The 26,830-nt window shown below is 31.4% G+C and overlaps 1 protein-coding gene across 25 annotated transcripts in view; it reads right to left on the reverse strand.

The window, feature by feature from the left end:
• LOC139516286 (uncharacterized) overlaps window positions 1–26,830 on the reverse strand; it is an 89,867-nt gene that overhangs the window by 45,370 nt on the left and 17,667 nt on the right. For 17 of the 25 annotated variants that reach the window (XM_071306312.1, XM_071306306.1, XM_071306298.1 and 14 more), the window contains 19 exons: window positions 25,936–26,031; window positions 23,175–23,311; window positions 21,647–21,779; window positions 19,351–19,467; window positions 18,679–18,815; window positions 17,116–17,248; window positions 15,844–15,960; window positions 13,251–13,532; window positions 12,820–12,939; window positions 10,415–10,696; window positions 9,987–10,106; window positions 9,043–9,114; window positions 8,367–8,462; window positions 8,019–8,087; window positions 7,085–7,180; window positions 5,358–5,494; window positions 3,831–3,963; window positions 1,536–1,652; window positions 864–1,000 (listed from right to left, as the gene is read on the reverse strand). In XM_071306312.1, coding sequence (XP_071162413.1) covers window positions 864–1,000; window positions 1,536–1,652; window positions 3,831–3,963; window positions 5,358–5,494; window positions 7,085–7,180; window positions 8,019–8,087; window positions 8,367–8,462; window positions 9,043–9,114; window positions 9,987–10,106; window positions 10,415–10,696; window positions 12,820–12,939; window positions 13,251–13,532; window positions 15,844–15,960; window positions 17,116–17,248; window positions 18,679–18,815; window positions 19,351–19,467; window positions 21,647–21,779; window positions 23,175–23,311; window positions 25,936–26,031 — 2,531 coding nt within the window. The remainder of the gene's footprint in view (window positions 1–863; window positions 1,001–1,535; window positions 1,653–3,830; window positions 3,964–5,357; window positions 5,495–7,084; window positions 7,181–8,018; window positions 8,088–8,366; window positions 8,463–9,042; window positions 9,115–9,986; window positions 10,107–10,414; window positions 10,697–12,819; window positions 12,940–13,250; window positions 13,533–15,843; window positions 15,961–17,115; window positions 17,249–18,678; window positions 18,816–19,350; window positions 19,468–21,646; window positions 21,780–23,174; window positions 23,312–25,935; window positions 26,032–26,830) is intronic. The other 8 variants (XM_071306305.1, XM_071306296.1, XM_071306307.1 and 5 more) reach the window with 8 other exon arrangements.

Below are 26,830 nucleotides of genomic sequence, written 5' to 3' on the forward strand. Positions count from 1 at the left end.
GCAACACTCATCCGGCGTAAGATTGATATTCCCCCTAGGACAAGTCCGAATAATTTTGACGTCTTGAAAGGCTATTATATTATTTTTGCTTTGACGAATAACTGGGACGTCATAACGTCAAAGTAATGTTCTGTTCGAATTCGAAAGATAATTTACTTCTTCATGAAAACGTTTAGCTGATTCAGTTGTCAGACGTCAGTTAATTAATAAAAGAAATGTTTGTTCGAAACTCGGTAAATAAGACGTACCCGAATTTCCGGATGATATAAATCAAATGTTACGGAAAGTCGGGTCTGTCAAATTTACCGAGTTTGGTGCAAAAACATATTTTATCGTCTTCTAAAATGATATCAACCAAACGTTTAAAAAAAAGCAGAAGATAATCGTCCGCCTTGGATGAAAATATAAAGTATTTCATCATTACTTTGAGAAATTGTAAGAGATATTTTGCGCAAACAAACAAAGTAAAAGTAGGAATTTGTATACTTCCAAACATTTCTAGTTCTCAATGAATCTTATATAGTTAAATTGCATTTCAAAGTTGAGAGAGCAATTCCCTCTGATAGTCCCACAAAAAGTGTCCTCAGTGTTATGAAGTCGCAGTAAGGCGTCAAAGCAAAACAATAAAATAGCTTTCAAGACGTCATAATTTCTACACTACAGTGGGACATAATTTTCAAAGATTAACCAAAGGTTGCCTTAATCAAAGAAAAAAAAAACGTTAACGAGTCCAAAACATTATATCATAAAACGAAAAGACCTTGTTTCTGTGTAAGGTAATATACATCTGAAATACAATTTAACAACTAAGTACCATATTTCACAGATTCATGAACACAAGCTTCTAACTTTCATTGACCTACCTCAACACCTGCGTACTTGAATCCTTTTTTACGACAAAACTGTCGACATTTTTGAACTGTCATACTTTTGTCTGTCAGTACATCTTTGGGTAGTATTCTTTTGCTGTGATCCTGATAACAACCAATATATGCTGATTCTGTAAAAAAAAATGGAATAAAAACCCTGCAGATTAAGTATTTTTAAGATAATGTGGACTTAATTTCCTTTTATCTCTAAAATCAACGTTTTACCACTTTTGTTAACCGTCAGCATACAAATTCAAATTTAAAAGGATTAGGTATATTCTAAAGGCAATGTTTGACTCCTAGAACTTGAAGATAAAAAGCATGAATATATATAAAAATATAAGGAAAAACACGCCTACTAACCGCACATTTAATATACAATGTCGCCATTCGGTCGCTTTTAACCAATGATAAAACTAGAAATGTATATGAGATAACAAACAGATTGCTTACTTTTCGGCATTAGGTCTATGTTAAATAATTGTCTCATTTGTGATCATACCGGCTCTTTTTATTTATATTTTTACGATAATCAATTATCTTCTGTTAGTTTAATGTTCGATTAATGATAAAATGATGCATATAACACTCAAGAAGTGTTGGAAACATGATTCATTTATTAGTTGTAATTTGCCTTATTTACAAAAAAAATATAATAATACTCACGTTTGACTTTCTTACAAGATTTAACTCCGTCGCCTTGGTAATTGCCTTTACAAACGCATTTTCCTTTTCTACACTTCGCTTTCTTATGACATTTGTTCCTGCACTTGGATGTCTGGGCTGCAATAATAGATATACATATCTTAATAATCAACAACTGAATTTACTGATATGTTCATGCATAGGGTGCAGATACATATAGGCCTTATGGAATAAACCTTTTTATTGATCTTGCTTGAAAAACTTGCATATACAAACAATATTGATGGGTTGCTTCAAACAAGATCTCAATGTAGGACATAATGACAAAATTGTAATTTGTACAAAAAAAACGGGCAAAAATCACTTATAACTTGTACAATAATCAGTACATCTAAGTTACAAAATTCAAAAGTAGTTATTTATCATTCGTTTAAGCAGGTGGTGTAGTGATTTGTGGAATCGGGGATTGCACAACATTTTTTGACTCTCAAATCGATGACGACCTGTTTTACAGGCAAATTTTAACTGCTTCACATAGCAAGCGTTGAAGCTCATGAACCGTTGCTGTGAATAAAAATGTGTATTTCACAGCCTCAGCTAGGCGTTTAGACAAATAAATATCCCAGACAGAAAGCGAGATTAAACCCACGATTTGGTTAGGAATATGACTTTGATAATGTCAGGAATATGTCAGTTGTTGTTCTGTCGTTTTTTATCAATGTTTTTTTTTCAACAAGGATCTTTGTTTTATAAATATCTATGACTGTGCATAACACTTAACGGAAATCAGTTGAGGCAATACAAACTTTAAAAACAAAATACAACTTATGCAGAACAGACAGACGGACTTTAATTTTGATAAGAAAACTAGTTGATGTAGTATTATAAAATCATCAGACCCAATGGCATTGAACTATTTATCTTTTCACAAACAAAATTAAAGTGGAATAAGTCATGTAAATCCAATCTTTTGATGTACCAATTACAAATATAAATCATCACTTGTTTAAAGAAATCTTTGATTGTTTCCTTGGACTTTTTGAAATAACGAATAAGTGGCAACAAATCTTTTGAGATCCTTTTCAATATCTTTCACGATTCATGATATCAAATTTTACAAATATACTCGTTTTTGCAAAGTTTTTGAATTTAAAAAAAAATCCAAATAGTGACAAGAACTAATTATGCAATACTGTTGAACGATACTTTTCCTAAAATCAATCTGCCTTTTGTAGTTGTGTGAAAACTGTGTATTTTGTTAATAAGGTTTAATGTGTGGTCAGTAAATTACAATTCTATCCTGTGAATCAATGCATTTTTCACCAAAATTCATATTTAAAACTGTTGTACAAGTTATAAGTGAATTTTGGTCAAATTTTGTACAAATTGTAATTTGTACAGGCACTTTTTGTACAAATTATAATTTGTACAAAGGCAAAATACAAATTATAATTTGTACAATATTTTTGTACAAATTATAATATTGTACAAAATGATAACTTGTACACAACATCTATACAAAGATTAAAGAAAGTAGTGTTATTGCTAAATATGATCAGAATGCATTATAATTCATAACAGCATTTACATATACTTGGGTAAGCAACAATTTCAGCTCTAATTTGTAAATGGAAAACATATCGTTTTCTATTTTGACGTCCTTATTACGTTTTGTAATCAGCACACAAAATATGTTTGACAAATGCGCACGAACTGCCTATTTATATTCTCATTATTTATATTGTTATTCTAATACATTTTAGCAGCTTCCATTGACTTTTGTTATATATTGTTTACCAATCAACATGGGGAAACGGAAACAGCCAAACATTTTTAGGGTATTATTGTACGTTTTGACCTATGAAAACACTGTATTTGTTCTATCAGAATCGACATAATTCCGTCATGTTATGCTCTATGCTCATTTTAACATGGGTAGGCCTTATATGTGACAATATTTTACACCTCGCTACTGCTCAGCGACAAATAAAGTGCCTACCCATGTTAAAATGAGAATAGTGCATACCTTGAAATCATTATTCCTTAATTGATATGTATGCTTAAAGCTTCTTAAATTTTTTTATGTAATATTTTTTTTATCATAAAGCCGTTATTACTGGCCCTCTAATTTACAAATTTCTAAAACTTTTTTTTTAAACGAATGACGTATCTATTTTTTATCATTGAAAGAGCGGAGATATTGAATGAACTTGGAACATCGCATTCGCTTATCTCAACTTTCATAATAAAAGTAACATCATTATTTAGTAAAAGGTGGTATAGATGTAGGGGAAATATATACAAATGATCCGGTACCTGTATAAATAGAGATCCTCCATGGACCACCACATATCTGCTGTTTATTTCCTGAGCATGGCGTTTTGCAATCACCTTCTTTTCTTTTTTTGTTCTTTCGTAAAACATCACCACAAAAGCATTCGTTCCCATTCTATGAAAGTAATATAAGTTGTATCATAAGAAACACCTTTTGAATTCCATATGCTAACTAGATAAAAGGCAGTCCGAAAAAATCGTCAAAAAAGTAAAATACCAAACTCCAAAGAGAATTAAAAACTGTAATTCCTTTATCAAATGGTAAAATTAAAAGCTCATACACATCAAACGAATGGAAAACATCTGTCATATTCTTGACTTGGTACAGGCATTCTTATGTCGAAAATACTAGTTTAACCTGGTATTATAGATTCCTTCACCTATCACTTATGTGACAGTCGATAGAATTCCATTATATTGACATAATTATTTGCTTACGAAAGAGATATATAAATAAAATCATCATAGATACCAAGACTAAATTTTGTATATACGCCAGACGCGCGTTTCGTCTACAAAAGACTCATCAGTGACACTCGAATCAAAAAAAGTTTAAAAGGCCAAATAAAGTACAAAGTAGTAAATATGCACCTTTTCCATCTTATAATTAGATATGAATATTCGAATTTGAAGGCATGTACATTGCGACTCCGAAAGCGTTGTGATGTGGATCTTATTTACAAGCAACACTCATCCGGCTTAAGATTTGTAATCCCCCTGGGACTAGTCCGAATAATTTTGACGTCTTTAAAGGCTATTATATTATTTTTGATTTGACGAATAACTGGGACGTCATAACGTCAAAGTAATTTTCTGTTCGAATTCGAAAGATAATTTACTTCTTCATGAAAACGTTTAGCTGATTCAGTTGTCAGACGTCAGTTAATTAATAAAAGAAATGTTTGTTCGAAACTCGGTAAATAAGACGTACCCGAATTTCCGGATAATATAAATCAAATGTTACGGAAAGTCGGGTCTGTCAAATTTACCGAGTTTAGTGCAAAAACATATTTTATCGTCTTCTAAAATGATATCAATCAAACGTTTAAAAAAAGCAGAAGATAATCGTCCGCCTTGGATGAAAATATAAAGTATTTTATCATTACTTTGAGAAATTGTTAGTGATATTTTGCGCAAGCAAACAAAGTAAAAGTAGGAATTTGTATATATCCAAACATTTCTAGTTCTCAATGAAACTTATATAGTTAAATTGCTTCTCAAAGTTGAGAGAGAAATTCCCTCTGATAGTCCCACCAAAAGTGTCCTCAGTGTTATGAAGTCGCAGTAAGGCGTCAAAGCAAAACAATAAAATAGCTTCCAAGACGTCATAATTTCTACATAACAGTGGGACATAATTTTCAAAGATTAACCAAAGGTTGCCTTCATCTAAAAAAAAACGTTAAGACGTTGTTTCTGTGTAAGGTGATATACATATGAAATACAATTTAACAACTAATTACCATATTTCACAGATTCATGAACACAAGCCTCTAACTTTCATTGACCTACCTCAACACCTGCGTATTTGAATCCTTTTTTACGACAAAATTGTTGACATTTTTGAACTGACATACTTTTGTCTCTCAGAAAATCTTTGGGTAGTATTCTTTTGCTGTGATCCTGATAACAACCAACATATGCTGATTCTGTTAAAAAAAAAATGGAATAAAAACCCTGCACATTAAATATTTTTAAGATAATGTGGACAATGTTTCCTCTTGACACAGACTGCGTTCACTCTGCAACTATAAGCATTACAACGTTCTAGATATAAAAAAAAAGAAAGAAGAAAGATATTTACATTATAACCATGATAACGGTTTGTTTAAAACATATTTTTATATACAATATAATTTAAAACATTTTTTATTCAAGAATATTTCTTTACTTTCTTTAACACTTTAAAATAAATAAAAACTGTTTAACTAACCTAAATAAATAAGCTTTAAGAAATACATGTCGAATAAATTATGCAGATGCATCTATTATTCGTTCATTAGCATATCATTATATTATTTTCCAAATATGACTTTAAATATCACTATAGTATTTTTCGCCTCTCTAAAAAAATCTTTTCTTGATTGACTTACGTGTTTGATCTTTAATCATTTGATTTTCAACAATGAAGATATAGGTGAAACAGAAATAAATGATTAGTAAAACAAAACGCGACTTGAGATAAAATAACAGAGACTATCGATGGAAAGTCAAGTTGAATGAGGTTTTATTTTGCGGCAGTCTCTCACTTTTCAACGTGATCGGCGGTCTAATACATTCTGCTTTGTATATACATTTTCTATCGAAATATCATAATGTATGAATATATTTTTCTGAGATAAAATTATAGAAAATCAAGTTAAACTGGAAATAATGTAATTTGCAACTAAGGAATATGAATATAGGCAATAATTTATCACCGTGATGTATTCATTAATTGCAATGGGCAAAACATATGTCTTACAGTATTCTGTAATGAGCAATACTGAACGCAAAAACCATATGGATACCTAACAATTACCGAAAACAAGACATTTACATAAATAACAGATCATTTAAAGTCCTCTGATTCAGGAAAGGCACATATAGTGTGTGGCTTTTTAACATATTATTGTGAGCAAATGAAATGGCTTATATATTTATTTCTTTAATACGGATTCAAATACCTACTCGTCCTAGTTTGCTCCTAGTTTGCTCCTAGTTTGGTACATGTATTAGTTCGATTATTATAAGGAACATTTATAAACTTTAAATGTTGTTTGGATTGCATCATGTCGTCAAATATTCAGCGTTAATATAATATTATTGCACCTTAAGGATGAAGTGGTATTTCAAACACATCATAATAGTTATCAAAAGTACCAGGATTATAATTTCGTACGCCAGACACGCGTTTCGTCTACATAAGACTCATCAGTGACGCTCATATCAAAATAGTTATAAAGCCAAACAATACAAAGTTGAAGAGCATAAAGGATCCAAAATTCCAAAAAGTTGTGCCAATTACGGCTAAGATAATCTATTCCAGGAACAAGAAAATCCTTAGTTTTTCAAAAAATTCAAAATTTTGTATCAGGAAATTTATAAAAATGATCACATAATTGATATTCATATATGTCAACACCGAAGAACTGACTACCGAGCTGGTGATACCCTCGAGGACGAACCGTCCACCAGCAGTGGCATCGACACAGTGGTGTAAATAGTTATCAAAAGTACCAGGATTATAATGCATTTACTTTTACATGTTCCAAGTTTTGTCCTGAAGGAACCCTTTGTGCATCTGCATTTTCCCTTGAAGCATCTTTCATTGATCCTACATTTTCGTTTACATCCTACAAAGAAAACAAGACACAAAGAAAAATATGTAATTACCGTTTAAAGCTTTATGATATTTTTGACAATTGATTAGGGACGTTCCGTTATAAAATTTCCTTTGAGTTCAGTATTTTGGAGATTTTACATGTTTGGTTGAGCATTCAACAAAACGTTGCATTATATCTTGATTTTATCATGAGTCAATGCCATTATGTATTTTATATTGCATATTGAAGACTCTGTCTGTTATTATATTACGTGTAAATGAGTGATGATATTTTGTAGCATACAGTGTTGTTTATATTATAACAACATTGGCAAAACAAATAATAAAAAACTCAGGCACACAATCTTTTTTTTTTCTAAGTCGCAGTCAAAAGCTCCAAAGACGAATGAATGACGTAAGGTACAAATAATATCCTAAGACGCTCCTGAAGGGTAAGCAGATTCTGCTTTACATTCGGCACCCGTCATGTGGCGAAAATTAATACAAGCCAGGAATAAGTCGAATACGGTAGATCTCCTTCGTGGAAAAGATATGTGAATGAATTGACGATTTTAGAACGTATCTGCTATCACCGGTGAATCAGGTTAAACGAATTGTGTAATGTCGTCCGTAAAATTAACGAAGGAAATGTTTTCACCTCACCAATTGGAACTGGTTTAATAGATTCCTTGTGAACAATAACGCTATATCAAGGAAATCTGTAGCCAAAATCGATTGCTTCCACAGTTGAAAAAAATCATTCTTGAACTTGATTTTGTCAAAATTATTTTGATTTTATGTTCAAGTTTTGATCGAAACCATCATTGTGTTTTTTAATGTCAATTCTAGAAGAAAACATATAAATTTACCTTTAGTGCATTTTACGAGGGAACTACAAACCAATCTTCTTTTACATTTTGGCGTACATTGAATCTTTGCTAAAAGTATCAATAATGTTCTTAAATATGAAGCAAAATATAACAACAGTAAAGCAGAAGATACTACATTAATAAAATACTTGGAAGAAACTAACATTTCCAAATATCTTTGGATATAATGCTTATATATTTTATATGATATTTTTGAACGTATTGGATTAAAGAAATGCGAATTGATATTTTTTTGACAATTAAATCAAGACAGCTTTTTGAATAATTTTGAGTTTGAAATATTAACATAATACAATGTAAACTTTTGTATATAGTTAAGACACTTACTCCTACATGCTACTAATTTTGTCCTGTGAGAACCTTTTTTGCATCTACATTTTCCTCTAACACACCTTTCATTAATCCTACACTTTCGTTTACATCCTACAAAAATAATAATCACAGATCATATGAAATAACCGTTTATCTTCCTTGAAAGTTGATTTCTATCTGAATATCAGCCTTTCCATGAGACTTCATGTATTAAATATATATAGGAAGAATAATATTTCGATAACAGTTATTTACTTATATGTCATTTGGTCTCGGGTGGAGAGTTGTCTAATAGCAATTTTACTACATCTTTCTATTTGTATAGTATTTGGGCTCGTTATTGCCTATTATGACATGAATATGACAAATGACGTACACTAAAGGACAAACAGACATTTGTTAATTGTACATGTATACCACAATTCGTGTAAACATAATACAATAACGTACATCTTAGTCTGCTTGTCTATGAAAAGTTTACCATTGTTTAAACACAATTCCTTATTTTGTTTTATGTATAGTACAGTTGATAAATTGGGATGAAGGCGATTATGCATTTTTAATATAGAATAATTGGTACTAGTTTAAAAATGTATCTTTTAACACCAATTAGTCCAATTAATATCATAACTTTAACAATATAATTGAAATTGTTTCAATATGTTTTTTCAGTATCGAACGGAAAATATACCTTTTGGTCTACATTTTCCGAGGAAATTACAAACAAATCCCATCTGACATTTTGGTTTGCAGGGTGTCTTTGCTGAAAAATGTCAATTGTGTTTAAAAATATTAAACAATATAGCATTTTTAGCTACAGGGAAATTATTTCTGATACTTATTATACATTCATACACTTTTTGCTTTTTTTTATATATCATGTCGCTATATTTTTACTGATCGAACGATTCTGAAGTATCTGATTGAATAAAAGTACGCAGTTCTTTTGTTTTATCAAATAAACAATAATGATAATACATTGTAAAATTTGGTTTATAGTTAAGACACTTACTCCTACATGGTCCTAATTTTGTCCTGTAAGAACAATTTTACTACATCTTCCTATTTGTATAGAAATTGGAGTCGTTATTGCCTATATGACATGAATTTTAAAGAAATAGATTCGTTGCAATCTTGCAGTGACCATCTTAAATGACAAATGATGTACACTAAAGGACAAACAGACATTTTTTTATTTTTTTAATGTTACATATATACCAAAATTCGTGTAAACATAATACAATAACGTACATCTTAGTCTGCTTGTTTAAAAATGTATTTTTTAACACCATTTTGTCCAATTGATATCATGACTTTAACAATATATAATTGAAATATTGTTAAATATATCTTTCAGTATCGAACGGAAAATATCAATAGTGTTTAAAATATTAAACAATATAGCATTTTTAGCTACACTCAGTTTTAAAGCCTAAGAAAACCCAAGATAAGATCCAATTACCTCATTCTTTTTTCAATTTAACATTTCAATGTATTTTATAGGAGTAACATGACAGGACTCTCCGCTCCAGCATGATCTGCTAACATTTACGAAACACCCGAGATCACTCTGTATTTTTTGGAGGTCCGTAGCTGGCCCCTAAATAAAATAGTGTATAGTATAAATCTGCATACCTTTTATGTTTGTGCAAGATCTAATTCCATCACCTTTGTATCCGGATTTACAAACGCATTTTCCTCTTATACACTTGGCTTGTTTATGACATCTTTTTAAGCATTTGGGTGTCTTCTTAACTACAAACAAGACAATTGTTTTAAATAACACTTTATTTATTTTACACATAAGACAAAATAGCAATGACTGCTTGACTTCAACATGAAAAAATTCAGATCGACAAAAAAAATTACATTAAAAGTCGTAAATTTACAGTAGACTTAAAACGTGTTTTTAAATTACATAATATCATACACAGAATTATATAATTGATATTATAGTGCCACATTTTAGGCTTATACTTATTCTATTGCATTGATTTTAGTGATTTACACTTTCAACTTTGTAACGCCATGTCATGACATCAATGTATTATTTACAAACATACCTTTGCAGGAATACGTAACAGTGACGTATTTGTATGTCCCGGGACAAGGATCACCATACAGCCTGTTATTTGCAGCAACAATGCATGATTTCCGCCCATTACAATTCTTCCTTGAGATGCCAAGCGGTTTTTTCGTAACACAGCGATTTGTTTTCATGTTTGGGTGTTTGCATGTTCTTTTATTAGATCTACCATACGTTGCCTGCGTTATCTTGATAACTTGGTTTGATGGACATGACAATGTTGTTTTGGAGTCTTCGCAAATTACTTTCCTTTTGCCTGCTGAAAATAGAAATATACGCATACATGTAGATAATGGAAATATTACAATACGTTTGACGGTACATTTGCTGCCAAATGTCAAGTGAACGCATGCTGTATTTATTCAAATTTGATACGCTATATACTTAAAGCGTGTTCCAGAACTACAGGTATTTCACAAAAACCGATACACATGTCTGGTATCTTAGAGGTATTAAAATTTCGTTCTATTCCTGACGAGACACCATCTAATAAACTATCGACAGGACCAACATATTCTTCCGATGGCCATGTGACACCGATATAATCACAAACAAAAACATACTTGTAAACATATAAAGTAAAAACAGATATGCAACCACGTACCTGTGTAAGGTAGTTTTATCACTGTTCTGGGTTTTTTTCATGAATAAAAACACAGCAATTAAATGAAATGTATGTATTCTAAACCTCTATGTGACTGATCCCTTTGACGGAAAAAATCAATAAACGAATTCGAACTATTCGGTCTTCTCGTTGTAAGTTTCTTTTTTTGTTCTGACGTTTGTTTAAATCTCAGTACATGCTGGTCACGCGGATAACATATATCCAACAGAGGTTAGATCGAAGGTCGTATGAATACGAATTCAAATGAGGTTGAAATATTGACTTGCAATAAAACATTAACAATATTCTGGTCTCAAAGCAAAAACATAGATTCATTGTTATTTAAGACTGTAAAGTTTTAGGGAAATTCAAAACATTAAAAGACCGATATGTAGGATAAAGCAAAAATCGTAATTCTCATAATCATTAATACCGGATCTGTCTGTCTGTTCTTGTATTGTATTGTGCTGACTTGAGACTTTTTTATGACTAGATTTAAATATAGTGACAGTCATTAGTGCAGTAATATACGTTAAATACTAGTACTGCTCAAGTCGACACTAGGGACCATATTGACCTTGTTTTACGGTATTTATGATTTTTTTCATTATTGAAGACCCTCCAGCAACTATCAAGATGAAGAACAGGAATAAAAACTTTGACCATTGATCATTTGTATTTTTTTTCTGTACATTGACATCGTGTGCAATTAGCTCCCGTGGACGTGTACTTCATATTCCTTTATTTTCTGTTAAAGGTTCTGAACACGACTTAATGCAAATTTAACCCTTCAATGTAAAAGGTCATATGGTAATACATTGATGTTTTGTTCAACAAATGATTTGATACCGGGAAATTGGTGGTCTAACTTAAATTTAAATCATGTCAGCTATCTAGTTTTATCCACAGGCGCTTGGATATACGATACAGTTCTTTTTTTTAATTTTGTTGTTGATTAAGATATTCAATTTTCTATATTTATAATACATATCTATCACTTCTGTGCATATCTCACCTACAGAAAATACCTAATTTTGCAATCCATACTAAGAAAAATTGGGTATGGTTTTATATACAAGAAAGGCAGTTTCGTATTCTTTGATATCAAGTTCAATTCTCCATGCAGAAACGACACTTTTTTCTGTGTCCAGTAGCATCGTATATTCTTAAAATATTTTCTCGCATAATGCCTGGACATCGGTGGACATGCAACATTACACAGTGTGACACGTTTACAAATGATAATCAACACTCAGACTAGTCATTAAGTAGGACAATAAATGAACAAAAGACAAACCCGGGACACAGAAGTACAAACAATAGACCATCAACTCTGAAAACCAAAAATAAAATAGAAACATGGATTACGAAAAATATGCAGGGGCGACATCAGAGAGTGAAGAGAACTTGGTTCTTGCAAGACACTTTCAGTGAAAACAATTTGATACGAAGACAATCATATGAAGACAATCTTTTGTTTTATTATTTTTTTTTAAATTTTTTTTTTAAATTTAAAACATGAGACATTTGCCTCATTTGCCTCAATGTAGTTACGGCCCTGGTCAGTCTAAAAGCCTAAGAAAACCCAAGATAAGATCCAATTACCTCATTCTTTTTTCAATTTAACATTTCAATGTATTTTATAGGAGTAACATGACAGGACTCTCCGCTCCAGCATGATCTGCTAACATTTACGAAACACCCGAGATCACTCTGTATTTTTTGGAGGTCCGTAGCTGGCCCCTAAATAAAATAGTGTATAGTATAAATCTGCATACCTTTTATGTTTGTGCAAGATCTAATTCCATCACCTTTGTATCCGGATTTACAAACGCATTTTCCTCTTATACACTTGGCTTGTCTATGACATCTTTTTAAGCATTTGGGTGTCTTCTTAACTACAAACAAGACAATTGTTTTAAATAACACTTTATTTATTTTACACTTAAGACAAAATAGCAATGACTGCTTGACTTCAACATGAAAAAAATTCAGATCGACAAAAAAAAAATTACATAAAAAGTCGTAAATTTACAGTAGACTTAAAACGTGTTTTTAAATTACATAATATCATGCACAGAATTATATAATTGATATTATAGTGCCACATTTTAGGCTTATACTTATTCTATTGCATTGATTTTAGTGATTTACACTTTCAACTTTGTAACGCCATGTCATGACATCAATGTATTATTTACAAACATACCTTTGCAGGAATACGTAACAGTGACGTATTTGTATGTCCCGGGACAAGGATCACCATACAGCCTGTTATTTGCAGCAACAGTGCATGATTTCCGCCCATTACAATTCTTCCTTGAGATGCCAAGCGGTTTTTTCGTAACACAGCGAGTTGTTTTCATGTTTGGGTGTTTGCATGTTCTTTTATTAGATCTACCATACGTTGCCTGCGTTATCTTGATAACTTGGTTCGATGGACATGACAATGTTGTTTTGGAGTCTTCGCAAATTACTTTCCTTTTGCTTGCTGAAAATAGAAATATACGCATACATGTAGATAATGGAAATATTACAATACGTTTGACGGTACATTTGCTGCCAAATGTCAAGTGAACGCATGCTGTATTTATTCAAATTTGATACGCTATATACTTAAAGCGTGTTCCAGAACTACAGGTATTTCACAAAAACCGATACACATGTCTGGTATCTTAGAGGTATTAAAATTTCGTTCTATTCCTGACGAGACACCATCTAATAAACTATCGACAGGACCAACGAATTCTTCCGATGGCCATGTGACACCGATATAATCACAAACAAAAACATACTTGTAAACATATAAAGTAAAAACAGATATGCAACCACGTACCTGTGTAAGGTCGTTTTATCATTGTTCTGGGTTTTTTTCATGAATAAAAACACAGCAATTAAATGAAATGAATGAATTCTAAACCTCTATGTGACTGATCTCTTTGACGGAAAAAATCGATAAACGAATTTGAACTATTCGGTCTTCTCGTTGTAAGTTTCTTTTTGTTCTGACGTTTGTTTAAATCTCAGTACATGCTGGTCACGCGGATAACATATATCCAATAGAGGTTAGATCGAAGGTCGTATGAATACGAATTCAAATGAGGTTGAAATATTGACTTGCAATAAAACATTAACAATATTCTGGTCTCAAAGCAAAAACATAGATTCATTGTTATTTAAGACTTTAAAGTTTTAGGGAAATTCAAAACATTAAAAGACCGATATGTAGGATAAAGCAAAAATCGTAATTCTTATAATCATTAATACCGGATCTGTCTGCCTGTTCTTGTCTTGTATTGTGCTGACTTGAGACTTTTTTTTATGACTAGATTTAAATATAGTGACAGTCATTAGTGCAGTAATATACGTTAAATACTAGTACTACTCAAGTCGACACTAGAGACCATATTGACCTTGTTTTACGTTATTTATGATTTTTTCATTATTGAAGACGCTCCAGCAACTTTCAAGATGAAGAACAGGAATAAAAACTTTGACCATTGATCATTTGTATTTTTTTTCTGTACATTGACATCGTGTGCAATTAGCTCCCGTGGACGTGTACTTCATATTCCTTTATTTTCTGTTAAAGGGTCTGAACACGACTTAATGCAAATTGAACCCTTGAATGTAAAAGGTCATATGGCAATACATTGATGTTTTTTTTCAACAAATGATTTGGTCTTACTTGAATTTAAATCATGTCAGCTATCTAGTGTTATCCACAGGCGCTTGGATATACGATACAGTTCTTTTTTTTAATTTTGTTGTTGATTAAGATATTCAATTTTCTATATTTATAATACATATCTATCACTTCTGTGCATATCTCACCTACAGAAAATACCTAATTTTGCAATCCATACTAAGAAAAATTGGGTATGGTTTTATATACAAGAAAGACAGTTTCGTATTCTTTGATATAAAGTTCAATTCTCCATGCAGAAACGACACTTTTTTCCGTGTCCAGTAGCATCGTATATTCTTAAAATATTTTCTCGCACAATGCCTGGACATCGGTGGACATGCAACATTACACAGTGTGACACGTTTACAAATGATAATCAACACTCAGACTAGTCATTAAGTAGGACAATAAATGAACAAAAGACAAACCCGGGACACAGAAGTACAAACAATAGACCATCAACTCTGAAAACCAAAAGTAAAATAGAAACATGGATTACGAAAAATATGCAGGGGCGACATCAGAGAGTGAAGAGAACTTGCTTCATGCAAGACACTTTCAGTGAAAACAATTTGATACGAAGACAATCATATGAAGACAATCTTTTGTTTTATTATTTAAAAAAAAAAAAAAAAAATGAAAACACGTTTAAAATGTCATGGGTCCGAAGAGCTTTTCTCGATTTACCTTTTTAGGAAGGTTCAAAGCCGAATATTTGAAAGCCAATGATGTATGAGACCCAAACAGTTCGAGACCTATAAAACTAAGAGGACATAAAAAAAGGCCAAATCCATCTATGGTCAACTTTGCCTAAAGAAGATCTCTGAAGATTGTTTTATTTGTACTAACATTGATTTTGTGTATGTTGTCATAAATAGAAATATAAAATGATATGTTCTTCTATACAGTAATAAACGAAAATCTACGGTTCTTCATACTGTAGATAGTTATAGTTTGAGAGTGCACAAGGTCCTTATTTTCTCAAAGTTGTTTTGAACCAATTCACTAAATTACTTGGATGTGTATTGAGTGATACTCAAGAAGTGTTGGAAACATGATTTATTTATTAGTTGTAATTTGCCTTGATTACAAAATTAAAAATTATAATACTCACGTTTGACTTTCTTACAAGATTTAACTCCGTCGCCTTGGTAATTGCCTTTACAAACGCATTTTCCTTTTCTACACTTCGCTTTCTTATGACATTTGTTCCTGCACTTGGATATCTGGGCTGCAATAATATATAAATATCTAAATAATCAACAACTGTATTTACTGATAGTATCATGCATAGGGACGCAGATACATATAGGCCTTATGGAATAAACCTTTTTATTGATCTTGCTTGAAAAACTTACATATACAAACAATATTGATTGGTTGCTTCAAACAAGATCTCAATGTATCACATAATGACATAAATTGATATTGGAAAACAATTTATGACTAAATCCTTTTCGTCTAGTCCTTAGTCATCTTTTTAAAAACTACTAAACCCATAATTGAAAAAAGTAAGTAAATCAATAACATGAATAAGACTACTTTGTATTTTTGTAGAACTCAGCTATCATATCTATACAAAGATTAAAGAAAGTAGTGTTATTGCTAAATATGATCAGAATGCATTATAATTCATAACAGCATCAACATATACTTGGGTAAGCAACAATTTCAGCTCTAATTTGTAAATGGAAAAAATATCGTTTTCTATTTTGATGTCCTTATTACGTTTTGTAATCAGTACACAAAATATGTTTGACAAATGCGCACGAACTGCCTATTTATATTCTCATTATTTTCATTGTTATTCTAATACATTTTAGCAACTTCCATTGACTTTTGTTATATATTGTTTACCAATCAACATGGGGAAACGGAAACACCCAAACATTTTTAGGGTATTATTGTACGTTTTGACCTATGAAAACACTGTATTTGTTCTATTAGAATCGACATAATTCCGTCATGTTATGCTCTATGCTCATTTTAACATGGGTAGGCCTAATATGTGACAATATTTTACACCTCACTACTGCTCAGTGTAAAATATCGACAAATAAAGTGCCTACCTATGTTAAAATGAGCATAGAACATACCTTGAAATCATTATTCCTTCATTGATATGTATGCTTAAAGCTTCATTAAATTTTTTTATGTAATATTTTTTTATCATAAAGCCGTTATTACTGGCCATCTAATTTACAAATTTCTAAAACTTTTTTTTTAAACGAATGACGTATCTAGTTTTTATCACTGAATGAGCGGATATATTGAATGAACTTGGAACATTGCATTCGCTTATCTCAACTTGCATAATAAAAGTAACATCAATATTTAGTAAAAGGTGGTATAGATGTAGGGGAAATATATACAAATGATCCGGTACCTGTATAAATAGAAATCCTCCATGGACCACCACATATCTGCTGTTTATTTCCTGAGCATGGCGTTTTGCAATCACCTTCTCTTTTTTTTTTGTTCTTTCGTAAAACATCACCACAAAAGCATTCGTTCCCATTCTATGAAAGTAATATAAGTTGTATCATAAGAAACACCCTTTGAATTCCATATGCTAACTAGATAAAAGGCAGTGCGAAAAAATCGTAAAAAAAGTAAAATATCAAACTCCAAAGAAAATTAAAAACGGAAATTCCTTTATCAAATGGTAAAATTAAAAGCTCATACACATCAAACGAATTGAAAACATCTGTCATATTCTTGACTTTGTACAGGCATTCTTATTTCGAAAATACTAGTTTAACCTGGTATTATAGATTCCTTCACCTATCACTTATGTGACAGTCGATAGAATTCCATTATATTGACATAATTATTTGCTTACGAAAGAGATATATAAATAAACTCATCATAGATACCAGGACTAAATTTTGTATATACGCCAGACGCGCGTTTCGTCTACAAAAGACTCATCAGTGACACTCGAATCCAAAAAAGTTTAAAAGGTCAAATAAAGTACGAAGTAGTAAATATGCACCTTTTCCATCTTATGATTAGATACGAATATTCGAATTTGAAGGCATGTATATTGGGACTCCGAAAGCGTTGTGATGTGGATCTTATTTACAAGCAACACTCATCCGGCGTAAGATTGATATTCCCCCTAGGACAAGTCCGAATAATTTTGACGTCTTGAAAGGCTATTATATTATTTTTGCTTTGACGAATAACTGGGACGTCATAACGTCAAAGTAATGTTCTGTTCGAATTCGAAAGATAATTTACTTCTTCATGAAAACGTTTAGCTGATTCAGTTGTCAGACGTCAGTTAATTAATAAAAGAAATGTTTGTTCGAAACTCGGTAAATAAGACGTACCCGAATTTCCGGATGATATAAATCAAATGTTACGGAAAGTCGGGTCTGTCAAATTTACCGAGTTTGGTGCAAAAACATATTTTATCGTCTTCTAAAATGATATCAACCAAACGTTTAAAAAAAGCAGAAGATAATCGTCCGCCTTGGATGAAAATATAAAGTATTTCATCATTACTTTGAGAAATTGTAAGAGATATTTTGCGCAAACAAACAAAGTAAAAGTAGGAATTTGTATACTTCCAAACATTTCTAGTTCTCAATGAATCTTATATAGTTAAATTGCATTTCAAAGTTGAGAGAGCAATTCCCTCTGATAGTCCCACAAAAAGTGTCCTCAGTGTTATGAAGTCGCAGTAAGGCGTCAAAGCAAAACAATAAAATAGCTTTCAAGACGTCATAATTTCTACACTACAGTGGGACATAATTTTCAAAGATTAACCAAAGGTTGCCTTAATCAAAGAAAAAAAAAACGTTAACGAGTCCAAAACATTATATCATAAAACGAAAAGACCTTGTTTCTGTGTAAGGTAATATACATCTGAAATACAATTTAACAACTAAGTACCATATTTCACAGATTCATGAACACAAGCTTCTAACTTTCATTGACCTACCTCAACACCTGCGTACTTGAATCCTTTTTTACGACAAAACTGTCGACATTTTTGAACTGTCATACTTTTGTCTGTCAGTACATCTTTGGGTAGTATTCTTTTGCTGTGATCCTGATAACAACCAATATATGCTGATTCTGTAAAAAAAAATGGAATAAAAACCCTGCAGATTAAGTATTTTTAAGATAATGTGGACTTAATTTCCTTTTATCTCTAAAATCAACGTTTTACCACTTTTGTTAACCGTCAGCATACAAATTCAAATTTAAAAGGATTAGGTATATTCTAAAGGCAATGTTTGACTCCTAGAACTTGAAGATAAAAAGCATGAATATATATAAAAATATAAGGAAAAACACGCATACTAACCGCACATTTAATATACAATGTCGCCATTCGGTCGCTTTTAACCAATGATAAAACTAGAAATGTATATGAGATAACAAACAGATTGCTTACTTTTCGGCATTAGGTCTATGTTAAATAATTGTCTCATTTGTGATCATACCGGCTCTTTTTATTTATATTTTTACGATAATCAATTATCTTCTGTTAGTTTAATGTTCGATTAATGATAAAATGATGCATATAACACTCAAGAAGTGTTGGAAACATGATTCATTTATTAGTTGTAATTTGCCTTATTTACAAAAAAAATATAATAATACTCACGTTTGACTTTCTTACAAGATTTAACTCCGTCGCCTTGGTAATTGCCTTTACAAACGCATTTTCCTTTTCTACACTTCGCTTTCTTATGACATTTGTTCCTGCACTTGGATGTCTGGGCTGCAATAATAGATATACATATCTTAATAATCAACAACTGAATTTACTGATATGTTCATGCATAGTGTGCAGATACATATAGGCCTTATGGAATAAACCTTTTTATTGATCTTGCTTGAAAAACTTGCATATACAAACAATATTGATGGGTTGCTTCAAACAAGATCTCAATGTAGGACATAATGACAAAATTGTAATTTGTACAAAAAAAACGGGCAAAAATCACTTATAACTTGTACAATAATCAGTACATCTAAGTTACAAAATTCAAAAGTAGTTATTTATCATTCGTTTAAGCAGGTGGTGTAGTGATTTGTGGAATCGGGGATTGCACAACATTTTTTGACTCTCAAATCGATGACGACCTGTTTTACAGGCAAATTTTAACTGCTTCACATAGCAAGCGTTGAAGCTCATGAACCGTTGCTGTGAATAAAAATGTGTATTTCACAGCCTCAGCTAGGCGTTTAGACAAATAAATATCCCAGACAGAAAGCGAGATTAAACCCACGATTTGGTTAGGAATATGACTTTGATAATGTCAGGAATATGTCAGTTGTTGTTCTGTCGTTTTTTATCAATGTTTTTTTTTCAACAAGGATCTTTGTTTTATAAATATCTATGACTGTGCATAACACTTAACGGAAATCAGTTGAGGCAATACAAACTTTAAAAACAAAATACAACTTATGCAGAACAGACAGACGGACTTTAATTTTGATAAGAAAACTAGTTGATGTAGTATTATAAAATCATCAGACCCAATGGCATTGAACTATTTATCTTTTCACAAACAAAATTAAAGTGGAATAAGTCATGTAAATCCAATCTTTTGATGTACCAATTACAAATATAAATCATCACTTGTTTAAAGAAATCTTTGATTGTTTCCTTGGACTTTTTGAAATAACGAATAAGTGGCAACAAATCTTTTGAGATCCTTTTCAATATCTTTCACGATTCATGATATCAAATTTTACAAATATACTCGTTTTTGCAAAGTTTTTGAATTTAAAAAAAAATCCAAATAGTGACAAGAACTAATTATGCAATACTGTTGAACGATACTTTTCCTAAAATCAATCTGCCTTTTGTAGTTGTGTGAAAACTGTGTATTTTGTTAATAAGGTTTAATGTGTGGTCAGTAAATTACAATTCTATCCTGTGAATCAATGCATTTTTCACCAAAATTCATATTTAAAACTGTTGTACAAGTTATAAGTGAATTTTGGTCAAATTTTGTACAAATTGTAATTTGTACAGGCACTTTTTGTACAAATTATAATTTGTACAAAGGCAAAATACAAATTATAATTTGTACAATATTTTTGTACAAATTATAATATTGTACAAAATGATAACTTGTACACAACATCTATACAAAGATTAAAGAAAGTAGTGTTATTGCTAAATATGATCAGAATGCATTATAATTCATAACAGCATTTACATATACTTGGGTAAGCAACAATTTCAGCTCTAATTTGTAAATGGAAAACATATCGTTTTCTATTTTGACGTCCTTATTACGTTTTGTAATCAGCACACAAAATATGTTTGACAAATGCGCACGAACTGCCTATTTATATTCTCATTATTTATATTGTTATTCTAATACATTTTAGCAGCTTCCATTGACTTTTGTTATATATTGTTTACCAATCAACATGGGGAAACGGAAACAGCCAAACATTTTTAGGGTATTATTGTACGTTTTGACCTATGAAAACACTGTATTTGTTCTATCAGAATCGACATAATTCCGTCATGTTATGCTCTATGCTCATTTTAACATGGGTAGGCCTTATATGTGACAATATTTTACACCTCGCTACTGCTCAGCGACAAATAAAGTGCCTACCCATGTTAAAATGAGAATAGTGCATACCTTGAAATCATTATTCCTTAATTGATATGTATGCTTAAAGCTTCTTAAATTTTTTTATGTAATATTTTTTTTTATCATAAAGCCGTTATTACTGGCCCTCTAATTTACAAATTTCTAAAACTTTTTTTTTAAACGAATGACGTATCTATTTTTTATCATTGAAAGAGCGGAGATATTGAATGAACTTGGAACATCGCATTCGCTTATCTCAACTTTCATAATAAAAGTAACATCATTATTTAGTAAAAGGTGGTATAGATGTAGGGGAAATATATACAAATGATCCGGTACCTGTATAAATAGAGATCCTCCATGGACCACCACATATCTGCTGTTTATTTCCTGAGCATGGCGTTTTGCAATCACCTTCTTTTCTTTTTTTGTTCTTTCGTAAAACATCACCACAAAAGCATTCGTTCCCATTCTATGAAAGTAATATAAGTTGTATCATAAGAAACACCTTTTGAATTCCATATGCTAACTAGATAAAAGGCAGTCCGAAAAAATCGTCAAAAAAGTAAAATACCAAACTCCAAAGAGAATTAAAAACTGTAATTCCTTTATCAAATGGTAAAATTAAAAGCTCATACACATCAAACGAATGGAAAACATCTGTCATATTCTTGACTTGGTACAGGCATTCTTATGTCGAAAATACTAGTTTAACCTGGTATTATAGATTCCTTCACCTATCACTTATGTGACAGTCGATAGAATTCCATTATATTGACATAATTATTTGCTTACGAAAGAGATATATAAATAAACTCATCATAGATACCAAGACTAAATTTTGTATATACGCCAGACGCGCGTTTCGTCTACAAAAGACTCATCAGTGACACTCGAATCAAAAAAAGTTTAAAAGGCCAAATAAAGTACAAAGTAGTAAATATGCACCTTTTCCATCTTATAATTAGATATGAATATTCGAATTTGAAGGCATGTACATTGCGACTCCGAAAGCGTTGTGATGTGGATCTTATTTACAAGCAACACTCATCCGGCTTAAGATTTGTAATCCCCCCTGGGACTAGTCCGAATAATTTTGACGTCTTTAAAGGCTATTATATTATTTTTGATTTGACGAATAACTGGGACGTCATAACGTCAAAGTAATTTTCTGTTCGAATTCGAAAGATAATTTACTTCTTCATGAAAACGTTTAGCTGATTCAGTTGTCAGACGTCAGTTAATTAATAAAAGAAATGTTTGTTCGAAACTCGGTAAATAAGACGTACCCGAATTTCCGGATAATATAAATCAAATGTTACGGAAAGTCGGGTCTGTCAAATTTACCGAGTTTAGTGCAAAAACATATTTTATCGTCTTCTAAAATGATATCAATCAAACGTTTAAAAAAAGCAGAAGATAATCGTCCGCCTTGGATGAAAATATAAAGTATTTTATCATTACTTTGAGAAATTGTTAGTGATATTTTGCGCAAGCAAACAAAGTAAAAGTAGGAATTTGTATATATCCAAACATTTCTAGTTCTCAATGAAACTTATATAGTTAAATTGCTTCTCAAAGTTGAGAGAGAAATTCCCTCTGATAGTCCCACCAAAAGTGTCCTCAGTGTTATGAAGTCGCAGTAAGGCGTCAAAGCAAAACAATAAAATAGCTTCCAAGACGTCATAATTTCTACACAACAGTGGGACATAATTTTCAAAGATTAACCAAAGGTTGCCTTAATCTAAAAAAAAACGTTAAGACGTTGTTTCTGTGTAAGGTGATATACATATGAAATACAATTTAACAACTAATTACCATATTTCACAGATTCATGAACACAAGCCTCTAACTTTCATTGACCTACCTCAACACCTGCGTATTTGAATCCTTTTTTACGACAAAATTGTTGACATTTTTGAACTGTCATACTTTTGTCTCTCAGAAAATCTTTGGGTAGTATTCTTTTGCTGTGATCCTGATAACAACCAACATATGCTGATTCTGTCAAAAAAAAAATGGAATAAAAACCCTGCACATTAAATATTTTTAAGATAATGTGGACAATGTTTCCTCTTGACACAGACTGCGTTCACTCTGCAACTATAAGCATTACAACGTTCTAGATATAAAAAAAAAAGAAAGAAGAAAGATATTTACATTATAACCATGATAACGGTTTGTTTAAAACATATTTTTATATACAATATAATTTAAAACATTTTTTATTCAAGAATATTTCTTTACTTTCTTTAACACTTTAAAATAAATAAAAACTGTTTAACTAACCTAAATAAATAAGCTTTAAGAAATACATGTCGAATAAATTATGCAGATGCATCTATTATTCGTTCATTAGCATATCATTATATTATTTTCCAAATATGACTTTAAATATCACTATAGTATTTTTCGCCTCTCTAAAAAAATCTTTTCTTGATTGACTTACGTGTTTGATCTTTAATCATTTGATTTTCAACAATGAAGATATAGGTGAAACAGAAATAAATGATTAGTAAAACAAAACGCGACTTGAGATAAAATAACAGAGACTATCGATGGAAAGTCAAGTTGAATGAGGTTTTATTTTGCGGCAGTCTCTCACTTTTCAACGTGATCGGCGGTCTAATACATTCTGCTTTGTATATGTTCCGGACCATATGAGTATTTGGACCATACGCGTATGGTCATGACCATATGGGTATATACTCATATGGTCCGACCATACGCGTATGGTCCGACCGTACGCGTATGGTCGGGGTAATTAACATTCTGTTACAGTTTACTTTTAATACTTCTTAACTCTTCATATGGTATGACCGTTCATTAAAAAGACGCTATCATATAGGTAATTTTATAATTATTTTATAATAAAAAGATAAACTAAAGAAAAAATAGAAGTTTCACAAAGTTAATTTTACTTAATCGTCAAAACTATGATAAACACATTTTATACCTTTGGTCATTACCGATGGTCATTACCGATTTGTTATTACGAGTGAATGGCACTATGAATATGTCGACTTAGAAATTAAATTTTAAAAATTTCTTTATCAACTGTTTCACAAGAAGTCACTGGAAAGTAACATAGTTTATTTAAAATGTCTTGTGAATATGGTGTATTGCAGTCATTTTTAGGAAATTTGAGATCTAGAACTTTTTAAAAACACCATAGAAATCAAAATGGCCAAAGACCTCGGTTTCACTGTACGCAGCTGCAAAAAGGCTAGCTTTTCACTCGCAAACAAAAGGTGTACATGAAAAGGATCGTGCACAACCAAGACTTGCGAATGCAAAAAAGCCATGATACCGTGTGGAAGTACATGTCACCCAAGCCTACATGTAAGAAATTGTATCTAGAGATGAAAACTAACTATGGTATCAATATTTGATTTTTACGTAGTTTTTGAATTAACAAATTGTTATGTTACCATCATAGTGTTTTTAGATAAAGTTTTTGTATTATTGAAACGTTTATAATGTAAATTGAAATAAATACCTATATGGTCCAAATACTCATATGGTCCGGCCCGTTAAAAACCAAACGAGTATTATACTCATATGGTCCGACCATACGCGTACGGTCGGACCATACGCGTATGGTCAGACCATATGAGTATACGCATATGGTCATGACCATACGCGTATGGTCCAAATACTCATATGGTCCGGAACATATATACATTTTCTATCGAAATATCATAATGTATGAATATATTTTTCTGAGATAAAATTATAGAAAATCAAGTTAAACTGGAAATAATGTAATTTGCAACTAAGGAATATGAATATAGGCAATAATTTATCACCGTGATGTATTCATTAATTGCAATGGGCAAAACATATGTCTTACAGTATTCTGTAATGAGCAATACTGAACGCAAAAACCATATGGATACCTAACAATTACCGAAAACAAGACATTTACATAAATAACAGATCATTTAAAGTCCTCTGATTCAGGAAAGGCACATATAGTGTGTGGCTTTTTAACATATTATTGTGAGCAAATGAAATGGCTTATATATTTATTTCTTTAATACGGATTCAAATACCTACTCGTCCTAGTTTGCTCCTAGTTTGCTCCTAGTTTGGTACATGTATTAGTTCGATTATTATAAGGAACATTTATAAACTTTAAATGTTGTTTGGATTGCATCATGTCGTCAAATATTCAGCGTTAATATAATATTATTGCACCTTAAGGATGAAGTGGTATTTCAAACACATCATAATAGTTATCAAAAGTACCAGGATTATAATTTCGTACGCCAGACACGCGTTTCGTCTACATAAGACTCATCAGTGACGCTCATATCAAAATAGTTATAAAGCCAAACAATACAAAGTTGAAGAGCATAAAGGATCCAAAATTCCAAAAAGTTGTGCCAATTACGGCTAAGATAATCTATTCCAGGAACAAGAAAATCCTTAGTTTTTCAAAAAATTCAAAATTTTGTATCAGGAAATTTATAAAAATGATCACATAATTGATATTCATATATGTCAACACCGAAGAACTGACTACCGAGCTGGTGATACCCTCGAGGACGAACCGTCCACCAGCAGTGGCATCGACACAGTGGTGTAAATAGTTATCAAAAGTACCAGGATTATAATGCATTTACTTTTACATGTTCCAAGTTTTGTCCTGAAGGAACCCTTTGTGCATCTGCATTTTCCCTTGAAGCATCTTTCATTGATCCTACATTTTCGTTTACATCCTACAAAGAAAACAAGACACAAAGAAAAATATGTAATTACCGTTTAAAGCTTTATGATATTTTTGACAATTGATTAGGGACGTTCCGTTATAAAATTTCCTTTGAGTTCAGTATTTTGGAGATTTTACATGTTTGGTTGAGCATTCAACAAAACGTTGCATTATATCTTGATTTTATCATGAGTCAATGCCATTATGTATTTTATATTGCATATTGAAGACTCTGTCTGTTATTATATTACGTGTAAATGAGTGATGATATTTTGTAGCATACAGTGTTGTTTATATTATAACAACATTGGCAAAACAAATAATAAAAAACTCAGGCACACAATCTTTTTTTTTTTCTAAGTCGCAGTCAAAAGCTCCAAAGACGAATGAATGACGTAAGGTACAAATAATATCCTAAGACGCTCCTGAAGGGTAAGCAGATTCTGCTTTACATTCGGCACCCGTCATGTGGCGAAAATTAATACAAGCCAGGAATAAGTCGAATACGGTAGATCTCCTTCGTGGAAAAGATATGTGAATGAATTGACGATTTTAGAACGTATCTGCTATCACCGGTGAATCAGGTTAAACGAATTGTGTAATGTCGTCCGTAAAATTAACGAAGGAAATGTTTTCACCTCACCAATTGGAACTGGTTTAATAGATTCCTTGTGAACAATAACGCTATATCAAGGAAATCTGTAGCCAAAATCGATTGCTTCCACAGTTGAAAAAAATCATTCTTGAACTTGATTTTGTCAAAATTATTTTGATTTTATGTTCAAGTTTTGATCGAAACCATCATTGTG

This window comes from Mytilus edulis, chromosome 3 (genome assembly GCF_963676685.1).
Source record: "Mytilus edulis chromosome 3, xbMytEdul2.2, whole genome shotgun sequence".
NCBI lineage: Eukaryota > Metazoa > Mollusca > Bivalvia > Mytilida > Mytilidae > Mytilus > Mytilus edulis.